The sequence below is a fragment of the Lithobates pipiens genome, unplaced genomic scaffold (assembly GCF_037356315.1).
Source record: "Lithobates pipiens isolate NorthernLeopardFrog02 unplaced genomic scaffold, aLitPip1_a1.2 Scaffold_16, whole genome shotgun sequence".
In the NCBI taxonomy this organism is placed as follows: domain Eukaryota; kingdom Metazoa; phylum Chordata; class Amphibia; order Anura; family Ranidae; genus Lithobates; species Lithobates pipiens.
In genome coordinates, this window is record NW_027507748.1 from 226014589 (window position 1) to 226034723 (window position 20135).

Consider the following 20135-nt stretch of genomic DNA (forward strand, 5'->3'; position numbering starts at 1 on the left):
AATATAGGCAGAATTCTTGCCTTTCTACAATTGGGCATAGAGATGAAGTTGGCCCTAAGTACTATTAAGGGCCAAGTCTCAGCCTTATCGGTTTTATTTCAAAGACCACTTGCTACGGGGATTTTATGCAAGGGGTGATACGGATTAATCCACCTGTTAAATCGCCTTTAACCCCTTGGGACTTGAATTTAGTTTTGTCAGTGTTTCAAAAACCGCCATTTGAACCATTACAGCATGTTCCGTTAGTCCTCCTGACTAGGAAGCTGATATTTTTGGTTGCTATATCCTCAGCAAGGAGGGTTTCAGAATTGGCTTCTTTCCTGTAAAGAGCCATATTTGATTATTCACGAGGACAGAGTGGTGTGTCCTCATCCAGACTTTTTGCCAAAAGTGGTTTCAGGCTTTCATCTGAAGATATTGTCCTGCCATTGTTTTTCCCAAAAAAGAGCAGTAGTGAAAATCTAAAGAAAACTGCTCAGATTCGTAAGACTGATGTCTTATTTATTCTGCCAGAAGGTCCTAAAAAAGGACAGGCAACGTCCAAATCCACTGTTGCTAAGTGTATTCGGCAAGTTATAAGTCACGCTTATGATTTAAGGGGTAAGAGTCCCCCTATTCGAGTTAAGGCGCACTCTGCTAGTAGTGCTTCTTGGGCAGTGCGTCACTAGACCTCCTTTGCTCAGATCTGCAAGGCTGCAACTTGGTCTGCGGTCCATACATTCACAAAATATTAGCAAGTGGATGTAAGAAAGAATGAGGATATCTCCTTCGGGCGCCGTGTGCTGCAGGCAGCATTATAAGTCCCCAAGATCTGGGGGGTACCCTACGGGTTGTGATTCCCTCCCCTCAAGTAGCATTGCTATGGGATGTCCCACTAAGTAAATACTTAGGGCTCGGTGTCCTATGATGTACGATAAAGAAAATAGGATTTTTAAAATGGGTTACCTGTAAAATCCTTTTCTTGGAGTACATCATAGGACACAGAGGTCTCGCACCTCTTTTTATGGGGTGTAAGTGTATTACTTGGCTACAAAAACTGAGGTACTTCTGTAGGAAGGGGTTATATGGAGGAGTCAACTTCCTGTATTGGGTGTGCCAGTGTCAATACCTGTGAAAGTAGCTTAACCCACTAAGTAAATACTTAAGGCTCTGTGTCCTATTACGTACTCCAAGAAAAGGCTTTTACAGGTAAGCTGTTTTAAAAATCCTATTTGCCTTTGTATGAGGCTGTTGGGGAAGATGGTGGCTTAAATCGAAGCAGTTCCCTATGCCCAGTTTCATTCGAGACTGCTGCAAAACAGTATTGTGTCTGCCTGGAACAAAAAGGTCCATATGTTCGATTTTCCGATGCGCCTGTCTCCGACAGTGCATCAGAGCCTCAGTTGGTTGATAGCTGAGAATCTGCAAAAGGGAAAATCCTTTTTACCGGTTACCTGGACAGTGGTAACAGATGCCAGTCTTTCAGGTTGAGGAGCAGTTCTGTCTGTTCGGGGGGGTAGGGTCCTCTAGGTCTTGGACCACCTATAGACATTCTGAAGATCCGTGCTGCATATCTTGCCCTAAAAGCCTGGATGCTCAGGTTACAGGGTTGCCCTGTCGGGATCCAGTCCGACAATGCCACAGCAGTGGCTTATGTCAATCACCGAGGAACCAGTAGTTGTGCAGTTCAGGAAGAAGTAAACCAGATCTTAATCTGGGCAGAAAAGCATGTGCCATGCATATCGGCAATCTTCATTCCAGGGTAGAGAACTGGTAGGCGGACTACTTAAGCCCCTGGCAGTTAGTCCCAGGGGAATGGTCTCTTCACCCCGACATCTTCTTGGCCATATGCCAAAGATTGGGAGTTCTGGATGTAGAGTTGTGTGTCTCAGGTTCAACAAGACAACTTTGTGTCAAGAACAAGGGATCCACTTGCATGCGGGACAGATGCGTTGGTGACTCTGTGGCATCGGTTCTCTCTGATTTATGTATTGCCTCCTATTCTGCTGCTGCCACTACTTTACAGGATCAAGCAGGAAAAGAAGTCTGTGCTTCTGGTGGCCCAGAAGAGCTTGGTATGCAGAAATAGTAAAGATGGCGGTAGGTTCCCCTTGGACACTATCGTCACGTCTAGACCTGCTATCCCAGGGATCAGTGTTCCATCTTGCCTTATGCCACATACACACGTAGCGGACTATCCGGCGGACTCAGTCTGGCGGACTTCCCGCCGGACTTCCCGCCGGACTTTCCGAACGAGCTACTTGCCCACACATGGCACTTTTTCAGCAGACTAATACGTTGCACTAAGTCCGAAATGAACGAACTCGCCCACACACACGGAGGAAAGTCTGCTCATTTTGAGCGCGTCTCCAGGTAGCCGGGGCCAGCGAAGGAGGCGTCGCTGGCCCCATCACCTGGCATGGACTTAAAGGGGAACCCCTACGCCGAAAAATCGGCGTGGGGGTCCCCCCAGGTCCATATCAGACCCTTATCCGAGCACACTACCCGGCCTGCCAGGAAAGGGGGTGGGGACGAGCGAGCCGTACTAGGCCGCGTGCCCTCAACGTGGGGGGGTGCCTTGGGGAAGGGGGGGGCCCTCACCCCAAAACACCTTGTCCCCATGTTGATGAGGACAAGGGCCTCTTTCCGTCAACCCTGGCCGTTGATTGTCGGGGTCTGCGGGCGGAGGGCTTATTGGAATCCGGGAGCCCCCTTTAATAAGGGGGCCCCCTGATACTGGCCCCCCCACCCTATGTGAGTATGGGGTACAGTGTACCCCTACCCATTCACCTGTAAAAAAAAAAAGTAGGTGTTCCCCTTTAAGTCCATACCAGGTGACGGGGCCACGACGCCTCCTTCACTGGCCCCGACTACCTGGAGACGCGCTCAAAATGAGCGGACTTTGCTCCTTTTTTTTTTACCCAAAAGTCCGGCGGACTAAAAGTATTTTTGCACTCCAATCTGTCCGCCGGACTCGCATTTCGGCGGACAATCCGGCCGTGTGTGCCAGTCCGCCGTACTTTTGAAATGGAAGGACTCGCCCACACACGGCCGGATTGTCCGCCGAAATGCGAGTCCGGCGGACAGATTGGAGTGCAAAAATACTTTTAGTCCGCCGGACTTTTGGGTAAAAAAAAAAGTCCGCCGCAGCCTACACACGGGGGGATTGTCCGGACTTGAGTCCGCCAAACTTTTCCACCGGATTTTTTGATTGTGTGTGCGAGGCATTACAAACACTAAAGCCCCATACACACTATCAGATTTTCTGCTGATTTTTGTTTTTCAGATTTACCAAAAACCATGTAGTGCAAGGGCCTGCCTGATTGCATACACATTGAAACTCCTAAGGTTTGACCTCATATTATATGTTTTTGGTAAATCTGAAGGAAAAAAAATCAGCAGAAAATCTGATAGTGTGTATGGGGCTTAAATTTAACAGTTTGGCTATTGAAACCTACTTTCTGAAGAGTCGTGGGCTTTCTGGCCCTGCGACTTATACCTTGATTAATGCAAGGAAGCCAGCTTCCAGAATGATTTATCATAGAGTCTGGAAAGCATAAGTCTCCTGGTGTGAATCCAGGGGTTGGCATCCCAGAAAATATATCGTAAGCAGAATCCTTGACATTCTACAAATGGGTTTGGAGATCAAGCTGGCCTTGAGTACCATCAAGGGCTGTTAGTACTTCATGGGCACTGCATCACCAGGCCTCCATGGCTCAAATCTGCAAGGCTGCAACCTGGTTGTCAGTCCATACATTCACCAAATTTTATCAGGTGGATGTGAGAAGGTATGAGGAAGGCTCTATGGAAGAGAAGTCACTACAGTCTTTGGATTTAGTCAGAACTAGTGATGGCCGAACGGTTCGCCCGGCGGTCGTTTCGCGGCGAATTTCCGACATTCGCGGTCCGCACGTTCGAACGCCTTTTTCCGTCGTTCGCCGCGGCGGACTTACGTGTTTAATGTATACAAGAACTTTAACCTTTGGTGACACGTTTATCATGTGATACAGGACAGCCAATTGAGACATGACAGCACATGGACACTTGTACATTCCCCCTAACCTATAAATACACCCGATCCGGTGGCCATTTTACATTCTTTCTTCTGTTACGATAGGGACAGGTTCCTGTGTGGAGTAGGGAGAGATAAACCACTAGCTATTTGGTACACAAAAGTTCTTTTCAGGACTGGTATAGGTGTTAGGTGTTGATAGGTTTGCTGTGCTGCTGATTCTTGCAGCAGCCTGAGTGTCTTTTGTTAGTTTAGAGAAAGGGAAAGGACGGTGTATGCTACAGGGACAGCCAGATTAGTCTTTCATCATCATCATCATCATCATCATCATTAGCTGTTACTATCAAGGTCCACAAAAGAGCTGTTCCAGTAACCACTAATCGTTCTCTTTTTTTGCCAATTTGTATAGGGACAGGAAGGAAGCAGTGTTGTCAGGCAGTGAGGGTAATTTTAAAGACTTGCTGTTATTATTAGTTCCACAAAGGTTCTTTTCAGGACTGGTATCAGTGGTACAGTAATAGGCTTGTACATGTATAATATTCTTTCTTCCAAATATAGAAAGGATATTATACTTGACTGCTGCCCTTCTGCTGCAGTCTGCTAAACATTCACAACTCACTTGTTCCACAAAAGTTCTTATAAGGACTGGTAACTTGGTATAGGGTGCTACGGTACATAGGCTTGAGTGCGGTACAGTCTGCTGTTCTGTAAGGACCGCTATCGGTCCACAATAGATAGGGTTGACGTGCACCACTGCTGACCGCTCACCTATACTGCAGCAGTCCTTCAGCGGTATAGGGACTGACGTACAGTCTGCTAATCACTAACACACAACCTGCTTGTTCCACAAAAGTTCTTATAAGGACTGGTAACTTGGTATAGGGTGCTACGGTACATAGGCTTGAGTGCGGTACAGTCTGCTGTTCTGTAAGGACCGCTATCGGTCCACAATAGATAGGGTTGACGTGCACCACTGCTGACCGCTGCCCTATACTGCAGCAGTCCTTCAGCGGTATAGGGACTGACGTACAGTCTGCTAAACACTAATACACAACCTGCTTGGTCCACAAAAGTTCTTATAAGGACTGGTAACTTGGTATAGGGTGCTACGGTACATAGGCTTGAGTGCGGTACAGTCTGCTGTTCTGTAAGGACCGCTATCGGTCCACAATAGATAGGGTTGACGTGCACCACTGCTGACCGCTCACCTATACTGCAGCAGTCCTTCAGCGGTATAGGGACTGACGTACAGTCTGCTAATCACTAACACACAACCTGCTTGTTCCACAAAAGTTCTTATAAGGACTGGTAACTTGGTATAGGGTGCTACGGTACATAGGCTTGAGTGCGGTACAGTCTGCTGTTCTGTAAGGACCGCTATCGGTCCACAATAGATAGGGTTGACGTGCACCACTGCTGACCGCTGCCCTATACTGCAGCAGTCCTTCAGCGGTATAGGGACTGACGTACAGTCTGCTAAACACTAATACACAACCTGCTTGGTCCACAAAAGTTCTTATAAGGACTGGTAACTTGGTATAGGGTGCTACGGTACATAGGCTTGAGTGCGGTACAGTCTGCTGTTCTGTAAGGACCGCTATCGGTCCACAATAGATAGGGTTGACGTGCACCACTGCTGACCGCTCACCTATACTGCAGCAGTCCTTCAGCGGTATAGGGACTGACGTACAGTCTGCTAATCACTAACACACAACCTGCTTGTTCCACAAAAGTTCTTATAAGGACTGGTAACTTGGTATAGGGTGCTACGGTACATAGGCTTGAGTGCGGTACAGTCTGCTGTTCTGTAAGGACCGCTATCGGTCCACAATAGATAGGGTTGACGTGCACCACTGCTGACCGCTGCCCTATACTGCAGCAGTCCTTCAGCGGTATAGGGACTGACGTACAGTCTGCTAAACACTAATACACAACCTGCTTGGTCCACAAAAGTTCTTATAAGGACTGGTAACTTGGTATAGGGTGCTACGGTACATAGGCTTGAGTGCGGTACAGTCTGCTGTTCTGTAAGGACCGCTATCGGTCCACAATAGATAGGGTTGACGTGCACCACTGCTGACCGCTCACCTATACTGCAGCAGTCCTTCAGCGGTATAGGGACTGACGTACAGTCTGCTAATCACTAACACACAACCTGCTTGTTCCACAAAAGTTCTTATAAGGACTGGTAACTTGGTATAGGGTGCTACGGTACATAGGCTTGAGTGCGGTACAGTCTGCTGTTCTGTAAGGACCGCTATCGGTCCACAATAGATAGGGTTGACGTGCACCACTGCTGACCGCTGCCCTATACTGCAGCAGTCCTTCAGCGGTATAGGGACTGACGTACAGTCTGCTAAACACTAATACACAACCTGCTTGGTCCACAAAAGTTCTTATAAGGACTGGTAACTTGGTATAGGGTGCTACGGTACATAGGCTTGAGTGCGGTACAGTCTGCTGTTCTGTAAGGACCGCTATAGGTCCACAATAGATAGGGTTGACGTGCACCACTGCTGACCGCTCACCTATACTGCAGCAGTCCTTCAGCGGTATAGGGACTGACGTACAGTCTGCTAATCACTAACACACAACCTGCTTGTTCCACAAAAGTTCTTATAAGGACTGGTAACTTGGTATAGGGTGCTACGGTACATAGGCTTGAGTGCGGTACAGTCTGCTGTTCTGTAAGGACCGCTATCGGTCCACAATAGATAGGGTTGACGTGCACCACTGCTGACCGCTGCCCTATACTGCAGCAGTCCTTCATCGGTATAGGGACTAAGAGTTTTGTCACAGGGTCATTTAAAAAATGACAGGCAGAGGAAGAGGCAGGCCCTTCCGCAGGGGTGGTAGGGGTAGGGCAGGAGCAACAGGCTTGAGCCAAAGTGGGAAGTTGCAGAAGGTGCGTTCAATTACTTTAAAGGATGCACCAGACTTGGTTGAGTGGCTCGCTCAGCCTTACTCTTCTGCACCCTCCTCATCCTCTCGATCTGCACCCTCTTCTTCACTCTCTGCTATGTGCACCCCCAAAGACACTACCACCAACAACACGACCACCACCACCACCACCACATACCTTCCGCTTGAGTCACTGGAATTATTTTCCGATCCATATCAAGAGGACATTTCTGATGCGCAGCCACTCTTGGTATTGGATCAGGAAGAGGAGGTAGCAACAAGCGCTACTCAGCAGTCTGACGCCAGTACCCAGATCAGCCCAAGGAGGAGGTTGGTCCCCGGTGTTGCTGCCTACTCCGAGATCTCTACTTATAGCGGTGGGGAAGGTGACGTTGATGATGACGTGTCTAGTGATGTCACGTGGGTGCCCACAAGAGAGGAAGAGGAGGGGAGTTCAGAGGGAGATATGGACCAGCAGATAGGGAGGAGAAGCAGCAATGACTTACATTGCACAGCAGGGACAAAGCAGACTGCAAATGTATCAGGAGCGAGTCATCGACCATGTACGGTCACATCTGGCGCTCCCAGGACACCGGCACATGGCTCCGCAGTGTGGGCTTTTTTTAACGTGTCCGCTGCTGACAATAGCGTTGCCATCTGCAATCTTTGCAGTCAACGCGTTAGTCGCGGTAAGCCCAATACTCACCTAGGGACGACCGCCTTAAGAAGGCACATGAGCAGCCATCACCGAGCCCAGTGGGAGCAACGGAACACACAAAGCCACACTGCAGGCTCTCACCGTCCAGCCTCGTCTTCTACTTCTCCTTCTCCTCTCTCCTCACAATTGTCCTCCACTCCACCTTCCATCACGCCAAGCTCACATTTTTCTGCAAAAAGGCAGGCTTCCGTGGGCCTAATGTTTGAGCGTAAAAAAATGATGACGCCGGATAACCCTCTTGCCCAACGGTTGGCGGCTGGCTTGTCAGAACTCATAGCCCGCCAACTACTGCCATATAAACTGGTGGACTCGGAGGCCTTTCGCAAATTTGTGGCCATTGGAACACCACAATGGAAGGTCCCAGGAAGGAAGTATTTCTCAGAGAAGGGCATCCCAGAGCTATATGGCCATGTTCAGCGGCAAGTGAATGTATCTCTGGCACACAGTGTCGGTGCCAAGATACATCTGACCACAGACACGTGGTCTAGCAAACACGGGCAGGGAAGGTATATCAGTTTTACTGCCCACTGGGTGAACCTTCTGACGGCCGTCAAGCATGTAACCCGTGGCACCCGTGTAGATTTGGTTTTACCGCCACGGATTGCATGCAGGCCTGACTCTTCTTCTCCTCCTCCTACTCCATCCTCCTCCCTCTCCTCCTCAGCTGCCTCCTCCTTTTCCGCTGCTAGCGTCTCTTCCACTGCACCGCCCAAGCTCCCCAGAACCTATTCCACATGCCAGGTGAGACGTTGCCATGCCGTGCTGCGTCTGTTGTGCCTGGAAGCAAAGAGCCACACTGGCCCGGCACTCCTTTCAGCTTTGCGTTCACAGGCAGATGAGTGGCTAACACCGCTCAATTTGACAGTTGGTAAAGTGGTGTGTGACAACGGTGCCAATCTGCTTAGCGCATTGAAACAGGGCAAAATCACGCACGTGCCGTGCATGGCACACGTCTTAAACTTGGTCGTGCAGCGATTCCTTGTCAAATACCCTGGGGTCCAGGACATCTTGCGGCAGGCAAGGAAAATCTCGGCCCATTTCAGAAGATCTTACACGGCCATGGCTCGCCTTGCTGACATTCAGCGGCGACACCATCTGCCGGTCAGACGTCTTATTTGCGATTGCCCGACGCGATGGAACTCAACCTTCTATATGCTTGATAGGCTGCTCCAGCAGAAACGTGCAGTTAACGTCTACCTGTATGAACTCTGCGAAAGAAACGGTTCTGGGGAGCTGGGTTTTTTTTCACCGCGCCAGTGGCTGCTCATGCGCGACACATGCAGACTTCTGCGGCCATTTGAGGAGATCACCAAACTGGTCAGTCGCAGCCATGGCGCCATCAGTGACATGGTACCTTATGCCTTCTTTCTGGAGCGTGCATTGCGTCGTGTCATTGATCAGGCTGTGGAGGAGCAGGAGCGGGAAGATGAGGAAGTCGCAATGCTGGATGAATTCCCAGGGGGGGCTACTCTATCTGAGACAAGTCAACAACAGGAGTCTGATGAGGAGTCAGAGGAGGATGGTGCCGGGGCGGATGAGCAGGAGCAAGAAGAGCATGCTTTAAACCTTTCTGGGATCCCTGTTGTGCGAGGATGGGGAGAGGAGAATGAAGAGGACGACATTATCCTGGATGATGAGCAGGAGCCAGGCCACCACACCGCTTCCACTTTAGTGCAAATGGGGGCCTTCATGCTCCAGTGTTTTAATAGGGACCCCCGTATAAAAAGCATGAGGGTCAAGGACCAGTACTGGGTGGCAACGTACTTAGACCCCCGGTACAAACACAAAATGGCGGAAATGTTACCGCCGTCGCAGAGGGCTGTCAGAATGCAGCACTTCCAGGCCTTGCTTCGAGAAATGCTGCATTCTGCTTTTGCGTGCGCTGGCAGAGGAGCAATTCCCACTCCCAGAGAAGGATTTGCGGGTACCAATCCAACAGCGCCTGCAAGAAGAGGCCGGTTTGAAGATGTGTTGGTGACTTCGGATATGAGGTCATTCTTTCAGCCGACCCATCGACAGGTGTCATCCGGATCCAGCATCAGGGAACGCCTAGACCGTCAGGTGTCCGACTACATTGGGTTAACGGCCGATGTGGACGCTCTGAGGAGTGATGAACCCCTAGACTACTGGGTGGGCAGGCTTGACCTCTGGCCAGAGCTTGCCCAATTTGCAATCGAACTGTTGGCTTGCCCCTCATCCAGTGTCCTGTCCGAAAGGACGTTCAGCGCAGCAGGGGGGATTGTGACCGATAAGCGTACTCGCCTAGCTCACCACAGTGTTAACTACCTCACATTTCTAAAAATGAATGAGGCATGGATCTCGGAGGAATTCAACACATGTGATCAGTAGACCATGTATATGTCTATAAACAATTTTTGGAATCAAGCACACAGACCTTCTTAATTCATTTGGCTCACTTCCCTGACCCAAAAAAGCACACCGTACTATATGCCCCTACCCTCCTCTTTGAAGAGGTTGAGCGGTGTCATATTTCTACTGGGGCTGCTTATTATGAGGGGTTCCCACCATCCCTGTGCTGTGCTGACTTCCTCCTGGGTGTTCTTATTATGAGGGGCTCCCACCATCCCTGTGCTGTGCTGACTTCCTCCTGGGGGTTCTTATTATGAGGGGATCACACCATCCCTGTGCTGTGCTGACTTCCTCCTGGGGCTGCTTACGGTGCTGCTGTCAGCGCTGTATGTCACGGAGCTGCTGTCAGCGCTGTATGTCACGGAGCTGCTGTCAGCGCTGTATGTCACGGAGCTGCTGTCAGCGCTGTATGTCACGGAGCTGCTGTCAGCGCTGTATGTCACGGAGCTGCTGTCAGCGCTGTATGTCACGGAGCTGCTGTCAGCGCTGTATGTCACGGAGCTGCTGTCAGCGCTGTATGTCACGGAGCTGCTGTCAGCGCTGTATGTCACGGAGCTGCTGTCAGCGCTGTATGTCACGGAGCTGCTGTCAGCGCTGTATGTCACGGTGCTGCTGTCAGCGCTGTATGTCACGGAGCTGCTGTCAGCGCTGTATGTCACGGAGCTGCTGTCAGTGCTGTATGTCACGGAGCTGCTGTCAGCGCTGTATGTCACGGAGCTGCTGTCAGCGCTGTATGTCACGGAGCTGCTGTCAGCGCTGTATGTCACGGTGCTGCTGTCAGCGCTGTATGTCACGGAGCTGCTGTCAGCGCTGTATGTCACGGAGCTGCTGTCAGCGCTGTATGTCACGGAGCTGCTGTCAGCGCTGTATGTCACGGAGCTGCTGTCAGCGCTGTATGTCACGGAGCTGCTGTCAGCGCTGTATGTCACGGTGCTGATGTCAGTGCTCTGTATTACGGTGCTGCTGTCAGTGCTCTGTATCTCCTGCACCCTCTTGTTTGCCTACCCTGGTCCCTGACCTTCCCTCTCCTCCATTGCCTTCATTAGCTCCATAGTCCTGAATTGTCAGAACAATTTCCCAAATAAAAAAAAAATGCTTGTAGTTATCGATCCCAAATTCACCTCATACATGTATTATGCTATTGTCCAGGTGGTGGGACTACGTGCTACCCCCTAATAATTACCCCGTGGCCGCAAATTCGACCTAAAGGTTTGCGAAATTCGCCTCCCATTGAAGTCAATGGAGCCCGCGGCGAACGGTCGTTTTCGCGAACGTTTGTGTCCGTTCGCGTTTCGCGTTCGCGAAACGTCCCGTCGGAAGTTCGTCCATCACTAGTCAGAACAGTCAAAGCCTATCTAGAAGCGACTGCTCAGGTTCGCAAAACTGATGTTTTGTTCGTATTGCCAGAGGGTCCTAAAAAGGACAGACAGCGTCGAAATCTACCATTGCTAAATGGATTTGACAAGTAATTGTTCAAGCTTATGGTTTGAAGCAAAAGATTCCGCCTTTTCAAATCAAGGCACACTCCACTAGGGCTATTAGTGCTTTGTGGGCAGTGCATCACCAGGCCTCCATGGCTCAAATCTGCAAGGCCGCAACCTGGTCATCAGTCCATACATTCACCAAATTTTATCAGGTGGATGTGAGAAGGCATGAGGATATCGCCGTTGGGCGTAGTGTGCAGCAGGCAGCGGTACAGGGTCCTCAGGTCTGATTACACCCTATGTTGTGTGGTTCCCCGCCCCTCAGATAGCATTGCTCTGGGACATCCCATCGGTAATTACGGAGTCTCTGTGTTCCCCGTGAAGTATGAGAAAGAAAATAGGATTTTTATAACAGCTTATCTGTAAAATCCTTTTCTTTTGAGGTACATCATGGGACACAGAGGTCTCTCCCCTCTTCTAATACACTTATTGCTTTGCTGCAAAATTGAGGTACACCCAGGAAGGGGCAGGGTTATATGGGGGGTTGAACTTCCTGTCTAGGGTGTGCCAGTGTCCAATCACCTAGTGATACCCTATATAACCCATCAGTAATTACTGAGACTGTCCCGTGATGTACCTCAAAAGAAAAGGATTTTACGGGTAAACTGTTTATAAAAATCCCTTTTTATGTGTGTGCACATTTTTTTGTCATTGGGTGACGTTTTTGAGTGTTCACACACCATGGGCTTTCAAAAATAACCAAAAACTGGTGTTATTTAACTGGTTATAGAAAACTGCACAATTTTCAACAGATAAAGCAATTTACATGTTTTAAAGCGGTGTATCTAGCTCTTTAATAATTGCTTTTTATTTTTCTGTAGGGTGTTGCTGAATCTGAAAAGATTGATCTGGAGTTACTAGCAGATGATGAGCGGCAGTGTCTGAAGTGTAAGACAACCTGCTTCACATCTGCAGTGTATTGTTCTTGCACTCCTAGCAGTCTTGTATGTCTTTACCATATTGATGCTCTCTGTTCTTGTCCCCCACACAAGTATATTTTAGGGTAAGTAAACTCTATAAAGCTTAGTGTGTTAAGGTTTTAGAAGATGCTGTATATGTCCTAGTAGAACATAATTCTATCATTTTTACAGATAAATGAATAGCATTTAAGGAGTATCAGGTAGTTGTCGATTTTTGTACATTCAGCTGTAGATGTTTGTTCTTTGACCTGTACATAGACTAGATAACAAATATATAAAAGCGTATAATATTGAAAGCAGATGATTGTTAGCATGGTCTGACAGCACTGGAATGCAATCATCGACTGCTGTGACCATAATGTAGAATGCCTGGATTTGTGGGGATTTGTCTAATCTCAAAATCATTTCTTGGTAGATTGGGATCATCTGCTAAACATGCTCAATAAGCATTGAGGTAGAATTCAGCCTTTCTCTGCACTGTGCTTGAGTAGTTTTACAGTGGTTTCATTGTACAAAATAAGACTTTGATTCACACAGGCACGAATATATTGACTTCAGCTAGCATTTAAAGGATAAATGTACTTTCCCAGTTAGCTGTGTTACTGATGCAAGAGCAGTGGAGACAGATATTGTTTACTGTGTGTGTGTATATATATATATATATATATATATATATATATATATATATATATATATATATATATATATATATATATATATATAAATAAAAGACTCTGCGGTAGGATTTCTAACATTATTTTTTTTTTTCTATGTTCCCAGGTATCGCTACTCTCTTGATGACTTGTATCCCATGATGAATGCTGTAAAGTTACGTGCAGAATCCTATGATGCCTGGGCTTCTGAGGTTGTTGATGCTCTTAAAGCAACAGCCAGTAAAAAGAGTAAGTGGATTTGTCATGGTGCTGCATCCTTGATACTAATGGTTGCCCTCTGACCTGTCATTCCAGTCTTTCCTGCTAGTATGGACACTAAGGGGGCCCATAATGCAGATTCTGTTGCATGCAATCTGACCGTTATCACCGAAAAACACCATAGCGTTATGACAAAATTAGGAGCCATATACTTAACACAAGTTTTTTTCACTGTATTCAGAAACCATTTTTTATGCAATAGGCTAAATTGAAAAAAATTATACTTTTAGCCACTATCAGAAATGTAATGGGGAACATTTCTGTGTCTTAAATTTTTATTATGGTTGTCATTTGCCTCAATTTAATGGACTGATCATTTGTTCTTAGGCCTTCCCAGTCTTCGAATTCTTGTGGAAGAATCTGAATCTAGGAAATTTCCTGATAATGATCTTTTGCGACACTTGCGTGCCGTTGTGCAAGATGCGGAAAAGTGTGGAACTCTTGCACAGCAACTGCTGAATGGAAAACGCCAAACCAGGTTATACAGCTAGGGAATAATAAAATTTAATTATGTGCATTGTATAAAAGAGTGGGTTAAAATTTATCTGTACTTGGTGTATGTAAATATATTTAAGTATGTGTATATGACGAGGCACAGCATCATAGTTTAAAAAAAAAAAAATTCTTAGTGTACATTACAGAACAAAGGATGGCATTCTGGAATAAATTGGTTATGTAGCTACCATCAGGAGATTGAACACTGGCAAAGGACAGTCCTGAATAACACTTCCCACTCCCAGCAAGTCTGTCCTTTTTTTTTTTTTCTCTGCTGTTCTTAGGAGAATGGATGTCTTCTCAATGTGAGAAGCAAGTCACTTTCTTGCATTTTGTTATTTTCCTAACTTTTTTCTGACAAGATTCTTTAGCTGCTGCTGAGCCACTGAGGCTCATTTTAGAAGCTTCTGGTTACCCCTTAGCTTTGCCCAGGGAGACCGTTCTCAGACACCTCCAGGAAGAATTGGGCAGTCTACTCTGCATTCGGTGCTCGCCTAAGCGTGTGCTGTAGTGTTCTACAGGTTCAGGGCTGTGGTACAGCCATCAGTGGAACCCTGGTCCTAAAGACTCCCTAGCTGGTATGTCTACTGGGTGAAGATCACTGGATGAGCCTTTGTCCCTAACATCCCTCAAGGTTGACTTGGAGAAATGCAGGACACACTGCTGCTGTAACAAAAATGGAGCTCCATATGCAGCTCATTCTGGCGCAGGTGGTGGGATAAGTCTGATTTAATTTGGCCCAATGTTTGAATTGTCAGGCTTTCAGCCATGGTGCTGAACTGTTACTGCATAGTCTCCTTCCCAGACGGGTGTGCTGCACATGTGCATATGAACTTCTTCTGGCTGCACCTTCCTCACCACAGCACAGTGATCCTTTGGATGTTCCAGAGCTCTCTACTGCACAGTACAGTAACTGATGAAAAAAGGTTTAACCTTTCCTGCTCTGCAGTGTATGGTTGTGAGTACTCTTAGTGCGACATCTCACATTTCATGTCGCATCAAAGGCACAAGGGGGGTAGACCAGTGAGCTCTGCCAATGTATGTTCAGATAATCTCTCAGGGAGGGTCTGCCGTATGTGTCCCCTAAGGGTCCTGATTCTGCAAGCCTGTACAGTTTTTTCCAAAACGAAGTTGCCATCCCCGGAGTCCTCCTTTACCCCTTCAGGGGAGTTGCCATCCTACATATATAGAGGAATTTCCTGTCACAATGTCTGAATTTCGATTTCACATCTAATATTCCTCTGGCTGCTTCTGCACTTCCTGAAGAGGAGCATGATGATTATACCTTGTCTGGTTCAGAAGACTTGATACATAAAGAAGTTCAGTCTGCTAATATATCGCCCACACTTAAAGCCGAACTTCACCCAAAAGGAGACGTTCTGCTTGTTTGCATCCCACCCCCTCTCTTTAACAATTGGCTCTTTTTAGACGGCGGTATTGGGGGGGTGGATCAGAATCTGGTTGTGATGGATACCCTCTCCCAGTCGGATCGCCACAGCCATCTCAGCGAAAGTTCAACTTCTCCTGCAGCCTTCTGGGAGGCATTGCAGGTCCCAGAAGACTACGGGACAATTTACAAAGTGCAGCGTGGCTGTGATACTGTAAGGCTTCACTGCTGGTTTTTCTTAGTTAAGATGCTGGCCCCTGAACCTGAAACAGATTGAAGCATCGGCTTGAGTGAAGTCAGAGCTGGATCCCTGGACAGGCAAGTATCCTTTATATTAAGTCAGCAGCTACAGTTTTTGTTGCTGCTGACTTTTTTATTTTTAGATTTTGGGGGGAGACTGGAGACCCTCTTTAAGCTGGCCATACACTATACGGTCTGATTGTACAAAACCTGTACAATTTTTCAGATTTTTTAAAACTATTTTAGGACGACAGACCTAAACTGCCCATTCAGTTTGTACCAAATCAGGCAGGCAAATTACTACATAGTTAATGGTATATCTATAGAAGATTGTACAATTGGATTATTTAGTTTATTTTAAGGATACCATTTCTATCCCTATTGATGCAGTGCACATGTACCTTGACCTAGCACAACTGCGTTGGCCCTGCCATAGGTCACAAGTATGGGTCTCCTATATACAGCAGATAACGTATTTCAGCCTTAACAAGGCCGTTATGGCTGAAACGCGTTAACATCTGCTGTATATATTCATCTTTTATGAAGTGGCAATAAATTTGGACTTATAAAGAGCATGTATGTAGTTGCGGATTGTCTTCTACCCATTTACTGTGTTGTACAGTGCCGTGCATAATCTTAGAGAACAGCTGTTCCTGAAAAAAGTGGGCTGAGCTGGTCAGAGACCCAGCCGTTTCTTGTCTTAGAGCCCATTCACACCAAAACACGATGCAGGAAAGGGGTGTTCGTGCACATTTACCTGCACCACAAGTAAACTCGCCCTTGAGAGAGTCATGTAGTTGCCAATGAATTGTTAAACATGTTTACAGCCACCAAACCATATGGCATCCTAGTAACCTGCAGTTTGGTGAGTTCTGAAAAAAGTAGTGCGTGCACTATTTCTGCATTTCAGTGTGTTTTGCAGCCCATTCAAATGAATGGGGTGTCAAAACCACCCTGCACAGGAATGCGTAGGATCGCATGGAAACTTTCACAATTGTGTGAACTGGCCCTTAATGCGGCATTCTACCCATAAAATTTACTTTACAGAAACAAACCTAATCCATCGGCAACAACAATTGGACGTTTTTTTCTTTGCTGTTGCTATGGGGTCTCTTGTAATCTGCCTCTTCAGTTCTACAGCGATTTACATGATTTCCCTGTATGTGTTCGCTAGGGCTCGTGGAAGATGTCATTCTTTAACAGGAGTCAGTGCCAAGTGCTCTCATTGATGCGATGTGTGCTTACTGCGCATGCGCGAGAACAGGGCAGTGCATGCTGATTATTCAGCAGCACCGTAAACCCGGAAGTTTATACTTGTGGGCTTCACCTGCCCACAAGCAAGATGGGAATGCCCAAGTTGGAGGAATATAATTTGTTTTTTTAATAGGAATAAAAGCGGCACAATTTACCTAATAGCCTAATGAATGCAAAATTAGCATACTATGATTGTAACAGATGGATTTAAAAAAAAAATTTAAGGTTTCATTAAAGTGGAGTTTCAACAACATAACGGTAACTATTAAGCATGTTTTACTTTTCAAGGACTTTGTGGATAAAGGGTTAGAAGCCCTTTCCAAGGCCTTGTTTGCCTTTGCAGGCCCGTCTATGCAACCTGCCATTTTGACCACACCCATCTTCCAGACTCCAGCTTTCTGGTTCATGGTTCACATGGCTTAACATCTGAGATCTATACTAACCGATCCCTCTGTCCTCTAACTCGATAGTGCAGGGCCACAGACAGGAGCTTTAAGTGTTGAAGGGCTAGTGGATACACTTCGCCAGTCAAGGATGGGTCTGCTTTTTGCACTTATGACCAGGATCCTTTAGGTGAAATGTTTGGCCTACGGAGCTTCTGCGCAAAAAAGCCTTTTATGTGGAAGGGAAAGGAAGGCAAACTCCTTTGGGGAAAAATCCTTGAACTCCTGTATCTAGGAAGTCGGGGGGGGGGGGGGGGGGGTGGGGGCAAAACCTGGCAATCTTTGTTCAGGCAGGGAAACCTTCATGTTCCTTCTGGAGGGGTGGCGGAAAGATTCCAAGGTTTCTGTTAAAATCTGTTGACCCATCCCCAAGGCAAAAGGAGGCATTCGCCCCATACTGGATCTAAAAATTCTCAACAGATGTCTGTGTTCCACAACTCCTGTATGGAATCCGCACGTTCAGTCATTGCGTCCCTTCATGAGGATGATCTTCTTGCCTCTGTGAGCCTCAAGCATGCTTATATCTCCATCTTCTGGCATATCAATGCTATTTGCATTTTGCTATGGGTACATTACAAAAATGTTGCCATTCTGTTTGGCCTGTCCACTGCACCTAGGGTTTTCACCAAGATGCTACACCTGTTCTCCCCCTTCTCTGCTTTATCCCCATTGTTGGGTATCTGGGCAGTCTGCAGCTGAAGGAACAGTGGGCTCAGTCTGTGTCAGCTAATGTCTGATGGACAGTTGCAAACCTTGCAATTATTCAGCGTGTAGCACACCCAAAGTCTGGAGCTAGTTCAAAAGAAGGCATACTGATTCTGGCTTTGATTGGGTTTCACATTTCATCCCTGACCTCTGTTCATGTCCCGGCCATGGAAAATTACCAGACTGAATTCAATGACCATCAATGTCTCGATTCCAAGGAATGGTCTCTTCACCTGGAAGTGTTTTGAACTCTGTTGCATGTGGGGAATACCAGATGTGGACCTCCTGGCTCTAAACTCGGCAACAAAATGTATGCGTTTTTGTGTCCATGACCATGAATCCTCAGACCTTTGCAGTTGTATTTTCTGGTGATTCCATGGCATCAGGTGCTGAAGGATCAGATTGAGGGCATTCCGGTGATGTTTATTGCACCAAACAAGCCCAGGGGGATTTTGTATTTGGACAGCCATGACCCTGACAGACTCCCCGTTGCTTCCCTGATCATCTGGATTTACTCCCCCAGGGGTGACTCTACCATCCTGTTGGTCACTAACTTTAATGGCTTGGCTGTTGATGCCTGGGTCCTGAGGTACAGGTGCTGACCAGATTTGATCACCTCTATGCTTTTAAAGGCTATGAAATTGACTTCTCGCATGATCTGCCTTTGCACTTGGTAGGTAAGGAAATTCCATCCCAGGTTGTACTTTGTGAGACCAAATTGTCTTTTCTCTGGTCTGCTCTGGTACACTGTGTTTTGGGTTTATCTCTCTGCTACAGCTTCTCTTTGTAAGGCTGGCCATACATTATTCAATTTGTTCAACCAGCGAGTTCTTTGAGCCTGTAAAGCTGTAGGGCCTTATCTGTTCCCTTGTTAATTTTCCTGGCTGTTTACTTTTTTTGCCCACCCTTCAGTTGGACTACTTCTGGACATCGTATTAGTTTTAGAATACCATCCTGTGTCCTGTAATATGTTTTAAGAAGTTGAGATTTTCTGTCTTGCTGTAAAATCCTTCACTTGGAATACATTACAGCAAAATAGTTCTACTCTTATTTTTTTGATTTACTCCTTTTATTGCTTGCTAAATAAATGAGGCTTGCTGGGGGTGGGAAAGGTAATACAGGGTGGTCCTTACTGCTGTTTGCCAATGTCCTGTCTGCTGAAGGCAGCTGCATAATCTGTTGGTTCCAGAATACCATCCTATGTGTCCTGTAATATAGTCCATGAAAAATTTTACTGGTAAGACAAAAATCCTATTTAAATTTTTTTGTGTGAATCTATTGCAAAGTTTGTTACCTGGAAAATTTGCCATTAACAGTACTTGCAATCTGGCAACGATAAGCCACTGCATCACAATTCTCAGCATTGTTGGCCTACTGTACTCCTTAGGTTGGCTGATGGGCTGCAGCCCAATATCAAACTCAAGGAGTGCACGCAGCAATCTATACAGTGAAGCATTATGCCAAATGTTCCAAAAATGTTATTTCTGGAGCCTGTATATATTGGATTTAACTTGCAAAATGAAGTGTGTAGTATTTACATTTTTTTTTTTTTTTTTTTCCTTCTTCTTTTCCCCTTTTTTTTTTTCTTTTTTTTTTTCTTTTTTTTTTAATGAAAGGAGCTTTTCTATATTCTCTCTATGCTCCAGTGTTGTCCACAGGTTCACTCCTGTTCCTCTTGCGGCAGAGAGACCATTTCATTCTGTCCATTTCCTCTGAGCCCAGACTGTTAACACGCTTGTGGGAAATAAATCATCACGCAGGCTCTAGAGCTGAGCAGTACTCATGTGAGTGCTGCTCATTCTGAGAAAAATACCCCCTCCCCCTTTTTACCGGAGTTTCTCTTTAACTGCCTATGTCCACCTGCCTTTGTTAGCTTCAAGTGGGGGTTTGAATTTCCAAAATTCAATAGGAGTGCAAAGCCCACTAGAAGCAGATCAACTACAGGTTAAAAGTAGATCAGAGCTAAGTGAATGAATAATCTTGGAAGTGTCACAAAATTATGCCAAACTGATGCCATTGAAATTGGCCCAAAGCCAATGTCTTTTTTGCCTTTTTCCTCTGCCAATCTGATGCAGCTAGTTGTTTGTCAGTGACTAATAGAGCCTGTCCTCATTGCAGGTTTCGGTCAGGGGGTGGAAAGTCTCAGAATCAGCTAACTGTTGCTGAACTCAAGTCTTTTGTAAAGCAGCTTCATTCTCTTCCATGTAGCATCAACCAGACACCTCAACTCAAGGTATTTATATTTATAAAAATGTATTTTCAAGCATAAAATGTAACCGCAGTAGACACTTTCCA

General features: G+C 46.6%; 1 protein-coding gene across 1 annotated transcript in view; it reads left to right on the forward strand.

Annotated features, from left to right (window-relative positions):
- The window catches only part of KDM5B (lysine demethylase 5B), a 180275-nt gene that overhangs the window by 114153 nt on the left and 45987 nt on the right, over positions 1-20135 (forward strand). Inside the window, exons 16-19 of the mRNA XM_077481154.1 lie at positions 12286-12467; positions 13165-13286; positions 13644-13794; positions 19959-20073. Coding sequence (XP_077337280.1) covers positions 12286-12467; positions 13165-13286; positions 13644-13794; positions 19959-20073 — 570 coding nt within the window. The remainder of the gene's footprint in view (positions 1-12285; positions 12468-13164; positions 13287-13643; positions 13795-19958; positions 20074-20135) is intronic.